The sequence below is a fragment of the Rhinoderma darwinii genome, chromosome 1 (genome assembly GCF_050947455.1).
Source record: "Rhinoderma darwinii isolate aRhiDar2 chromosome 1, aRhiDar2.hap1, whole genome shotgun sequence".
NCBI classification, from domain to species: Eukaryota; Metazoa; Chordata; class Amphibia; order Anura; family Rhinodermatidae; genus Rhinoderma; species Rhinoderma darwinii.
Genome location: NC_134687.1, coordinates 295,346,622 through 295,352,621, shown reverse-complemented (window position 1 = coordinate 295,352,621; position 6,000 = coordinate 295,346,622). Strand labels below are relative to the sequence as shown.

Sequence of the window (6,000 nt, the reverse complement as noted above, 5' to 3'; positions counted from 1 at the left end):
GATCTGTGTTTGTTGATTCTGTTCCTAAGTGTTTGGGTCGTGCGTCCCACATATTGCAAATTGCACGTACTACATTGTAGCAAATAAATGACAAGTATTGTAAACAAAAGTACAGACTACTGTTCTACAATAACGCATGAAATTTTTCCTATTAAGAGCTCTTTAAATTGTGGAAGCGATTTTGTCATTTATTTGCTACAATGTAGTACGTGCAATTTGCAATATGTGGGACGCACGACCCAAACACTTAGGAACAGAATCAACAAACACAGATCAAATGTTAAAAAAGGTTTTCTGAAGCAAAGTGTCTCTCGCCATTGTACATTTAAGCATGATTGTAACTTTGATAACATAACACTTACCCCAATAGAATAGATTCCTGTAGATATATCTAATAGATTAATCAGACTCAAGCAGAGGGAAAATTATTGGATTTATAAGCTTGTGACCTTACATCCCAATGGTCTGAATGACCTGACAGAATCTACTTTGGAATGATATTATGTACTTTCTACTATATATTATCCTTTATACAAACGTTCTCTTGGTCAGAGACTTGGAACTTCTCTGTTATTACGGTTATTTATTATGCGTTTTAATGCTGACATACCCATGACCTTGCATTGTTTCTTCTGTTTTATTCCTCTATATATCTCTTATATATATATGCATTTAATCTCTTGTTGTTATTATATTTATTATTCTTATTCTTTTTCGAGCATTTTAATTTTTTTTTGTCCCTTTTAACTGTATCTAGCTTTTATACATTATTTATTTTACTAATTACTTATTATATTATTTCTACTCACCTATTATAGTTAGGACTTTGTGTACCTTTGTCTTGAAATCATTCTTCTCTCGTTTACTGCGAGTCTACTTCTCGCTCCTCTTCTGAGTACCATTTTGCGTGTCATGATCTTTTCTTTGGTCTTCCTCGGCCACCGTATTCTTCTGGTTGCCTTGACGCCAGGGACGCTGTCTCAGCGCCGCCTGTGTTTTATTTGTTTTATTCATTTCTTCTTGATCATGCATCACCACTGCCTCTTCTTACTATCCCCTACGTGGATATTCCCCAACCATCATGTGGGTGAGTGTTACATATGTTGCCGTTACAATATTCAATTTTTTTACAAATTTTGCTTACGTATCTGCTTTCTTCTATATAACATCTTTCCCATCATTTTTTCTATTTAATTTTTTACTAATGTTAGTGTTTTTCTTATTTTGTGTATGTTTTAACAAATTTTTTGGGCTAATTAATTAATTCTGTGGATGTGCGCTACTTGTGGCGCAATGAATGACATTTGAGTTTTGACCCGCCTTTTGGCGGTTTTTGTCTCACCTTGCAGTTATTTGTAAAATTATTGTTTCTGTATTTAAACCGCTGTAAGTTGCACTGTCTGTATTAGCCTGATGAAGACGCCGGTCCAGCGTTGAAATGCGTAGCTTGTCGACCCTGCATACCTACATTAAATTATGAACTTTGCCTAGTCTATTTGCCTTCACTAGCAGCGCCACTTTGATTCCATTTTTTTCTTTTTGTGTTACATGCTCTATGGACTGTGCCAGGTAAAGCAGCTCAGCTCCATTCACTTGTATGAGCCTAAGCTGAAATGACCGATAGAACCAATGGACAAGAGTGGTGCTGTTTCTGGAAAAAAAAATAGACTTATTTTGCTAATATCATACAATACAACTTTCAACCAATACTTTTACTTCCCATAGAGTTTACCTGAGATGAATCTAGAATACATTAAAATTATTAATACATATTGTGTTACTGCTTGAGTTTATAATCATAAAAATTCCAAATAGCAACAGTAGATATGGGTGAATGTTAGCTGCGGTCTTTTGATGGGTATGATATAGAGACTTTCAGTCATAGATTGCTAGAAATTGTGTCCAGTTTGAAAGCGCTTCTTGTATTTCAGTATTTCTGTTCAGCATTATTGCCCACTCCCTGGCTTTGAGAATCCAATTTAGACCATAGTTCAAGTAGCTGTTTCATTAGAAAAAAAAATTATGAAGCCAATTGTTTATTGCCAAACGATCGTTCTTCACTAAAGTTATCTTGAAATCTCAGTGAGTTCCTACCTTGCCTGTGAGACAGGACTATTTTAGTATCCTGTCCAATAAACCATTGCATTCCAGGAACATCATAGTTCATTGACAGGGCTTTGAATATTAACATGTCATATCTGCTAGAAAGATTCTCCAAGGATCTAATATGGTCAATTATTTTAGAAGATGCAATCTAAAGGATGTCTTTGATGTCTTCTCCATTCTGACTCCTAAGTGCCAGAGGAGACAAAGTGCATCTCAGTATTGGCATTAGCATGAGCCACTCTAGTGCTGCCCACTCGTTGCTTGAAGAGGAATGGAAAAACCTTGTTAAAGGAATTACGGAAGTTGGCACCCATAAAAGCGTAGACAATTGGATTAATAGATGAATTGGTGTAGGACATGCAGTGGGCCCATATCTTTACCTTATATGTGTAATAGTCTCGTTTGAAGGTAGGACTAAAGGCTTGAAAGAGGATGTAGAGCTGGATGGGACCCCAACAGACAGTGAAAAGCAAGACAATAACCGCCACCATACGTGAAATTTTAGTGCGCATAACCTCAGAGCGCTCAGCAAGAAGCTGTATCTGGAAGAAAAATACAGTGAAACTCTGGAAGTACAAAATAGTTTAAGCAAAACTCTCTTTATGAAACCAAATTATGACTTGGTAGAAACTAGAAATATATAATATCAATAATCTGATGAAAAACTGTGATCATTTATAGAGTGAATAGTATGTAAAAAGGCAATGGCAGACTGTTCAGACATTTGGACACGAAAGGAGAGGGACCCCTTGCTCAATACCATGTAGAATGAGTACTTCTACATTAATGTTCGTTCTAGGACTGCTCTGCTGGACTGCTCTGCTGAAAAATTTTCAATGACGTGCAACCCGGTTGATAGATATGGAGCATCTTGACGAATGTTACACTCCTTTCCCTTCTTTACACCACCTATTGGGTGGTATACTTTAGACCAATATTCTGCGGCAGTTTTGTTAAACCTGGTGCATTTCACGACTCTAAAAATCAACAGCGATATTCTAAGTATGCGACCCGATGTGGCGAGCATGTTGCAAATCAAGGTTCTTTCTGGCGCACACATTAATACATTTTAGCCAACAATATATGTGCTAAGAAAATAGGCGCACGAAACGCCAGAACCGACATGCAAGGACAATAATAAATCTGCTCCAATGTATATCTCAACTGAGCCCAGCATGAATCAACAAGGAAATGTATGGCTTTTCTTTACATTGGACACCTGCAAAATTAGCTGCCTCATCCACTGCTCTAGACACCAGCGAATATTATCTACGTTTCCTGCCCCACTGGTACCAGGGAATATAGATTCCTTCGCCTGTCACTGGACAACAGGTAAAGTAAGCTACCTCCACCTCGCCTCTAGACAAGACCGAATATTACGTACCACCCTTTCAAATGGACTCCAGGAAACTGGGCCCCCTCACTGAATGCAAAGGAGAACTGTAATACCTACTCCTTCTGCTTTTTCTTTTGTTATTACCCACTTTTGTAACAGTGTTAAATACCCAGTTTACATTTTACAGCTTTTTACCTGATAACTGTTATCAGCCGGCTCCACAGAAGGCCGTCCCATCTGGTAGACCATAGCAGAGTAACAGATACAAATTGTGAGCAATGGGAGCAGGTAAACCACAAGGAAGTTGTAAAGGATAAAAGCCTTTTCGTGGGAAACCGATGGAAATGATTCAATGCAGTACATCTGTGGTCCAAACCAATAGCCTTCAATGAGCTTGTTATAAATGGGGACTGGGATAGATACAATAAAGGAACCTGTAATAAAAAGAAAAAAAAGTACATAAGCAGGTTAGACACAACATAATACACATACAGCTACTTATTTGTAAAGGACTGGTACTCCTTAGGTCTAAAACCAAAAATATTTCTTAGCGTCAATCTTCTTACTTATTACTTTTATTCCAAAGCGTTTTGGTTTGTGGCATTTTTGGGGTCAGTGTTGTTTTGTTTTTTTTTTCAAAACGCAGCATGCTCTCGGTGTGACGTTTTTTTCTGCCTTTTTCCCATAGGCTTCTCTATAGGACTTCAAAAACACCACTAAAATCACATTTAAAATACCATAAAAATGCATGTTACATTTCAAAAATGCTGGCGTTTTAAGTGAATTTTTTTATGCAGTTTTAAATGCCAGACAAAAACTTTGTGTGAAGAAGGCCTAAGGGTAAGTTCACATGTAGCGTAAATACTGCAGACTATCTGCAACAGATTTCATTGCGGAAATTCCGCAGAATGATACAGTAGCAGCAGCGTGGATGCGATTTGAAGAAATCTTATCCACACGTTGTGTAAGTGCTGAGTGGAAAAATAGCTCAGAAATTGACCTGCGGTGTTTTTTTTAATCCGCAGCATGTCAATTGTATATGCGTAATCGCTGCTTATTTGTTGTGGGATATTCCCCATTGAATTCAATGTAGAGGTAAAACCTGCAACAATAGCAGATGTGTTTTTTGCAGCAGAAAAGCAGCGATTCCGACCGGGCCTCCTGGGATGACATTTCATCCCATGTAACCGCTGCAGCCATTCACAGGCTGCAGAGGTCACATGGGATGAACATCATCCCAGGACGTCGGGCTGCAGGATGGCGAAGGGACACAACGCCATGGCTACGCAAGTATGAAACGTTTTTTTTGTTTTATGTGCAGTTTTCCGCAGCAAACATTCCGTCCGAAAAACTGCACCACAATTTGGTGAGGTTTATCGGCCAGAATTCCCTGCGGTGCACAGGGCGGATACGCTGTGTGCTTTTACCCAGCGTATGCACCCTGTGTGAACATAGCCTAAAGGTGTACTTTGTTTTTTTATATATATTCTCCCAAAAAAATACACCACCACATCAAGTTGCATTGTAATGAGATAATCATTATTCACTTCACATATCAGTGTTTTTTCTTAGTTTCAGGCTTCTTTCAAATGCCAGTATTTGGTCAGTATTTTGCATCAGTATTTGGAAGGCAAAGAGTGAAACAAGCAGAGAAAAAGTATTATGGAAGAATTATACCACTCCGTATTTTGGACCCACTCCAGATTTTGGCCTACAAATACGGATGCAAAATACTGACCAAAATACTGGCGTGTGAAAGTGGCCTCAGCCAGTTTCAATTCAAAAGCATCTGGAAATTCTTTAAGTTCTTTTTTAACATCTATTTACAGTTTAAATACTGGTTGAAGAGGAGAAACCAGGACCGCACATCCGCAATATTAATCAATGAACATGAACATGAGGTTAACATTTTGATCAAATTGTATAAGCCCTCTTGCCACTTCACGACGACCTCTGATAAGTAGGTCCCTACTCTATTGGTTGCAGCACCACATGGCAGCGCCTGCCACCTCAAAACCGCACCCACAGAGGGAGCAACCCAGAGGCCCAGAAGCACCCCTGCTGCCAGGCCAAGCCACCTCAGCTCTGGCCCATGTCCCCCCACAAGTGCAACACCACAGCAACAGGCACCACAACAAGTGAATTTTTGGTACCAGCACTCCACGCTTTTAACCCAGCTGATTTCAATTAAGGAATGACCTTATAAGTATTTCTGCTCTTATGCTCTCAGTTGGCCACTGGGGGCACATCTAAAGGTGAGTTCATTCCATCTTTTCGCATGTTGTTGTGCCGTGTAGTGGTGTCTGTTGCTGTGGTACTGCACTTGTAAGGGGACGTGGCCCAGAGCCAAGGTGACTTGGCCTGGCAGCAGCTGTAAAGGGTTTGCCAGACACAGGTTCTGTGTCGACGCCCAGGGTTAATCAGCCTTCATCAGCTCCAAGGTCTGCTAGAGTGACGCGATCTGTTACCACTCAGGCTTGCAGGCTGAGGAGAGGGAGAACCTATCACCACCTGGCCTGACAGTTCTAGCTCTCGCCCTTGGTCTATTTATACCCTCA

At 39.8% G+C, this 6,000-nt stretch overlaps 1 protein-coding gene across 1 annotated transcript in view; it reads right to left on the bottom strand.

Annotated features, from left to right (window-relative positions):
- Positions 1-1,549: 1,549 nt before the first annotated feature.
- KISS1R (KISS1 receptor) overlaps positions 1,550-6,000 on the bottom strand; it is a 271,809-nt gene continuing 267,358 nt past the window's right edge. The window contains exons 4-5 of the mRNA XM_075851006.1: positions 3,638-3,876; positions 1,550-2,648 (exon numbers count right to left, since the gene is read on the bottom strand). Of these exons, the coding sequence (XP_075707121.1) occupies positions 2,292-2,648; positions 3,638-3,876 (596 nt within the window). The 3' untranslated portion in view covers positions 1,550-2,291. The remainder of the gene's footprint in view (positions 2,649-3,637; positions 3,877-6,000) is intronic.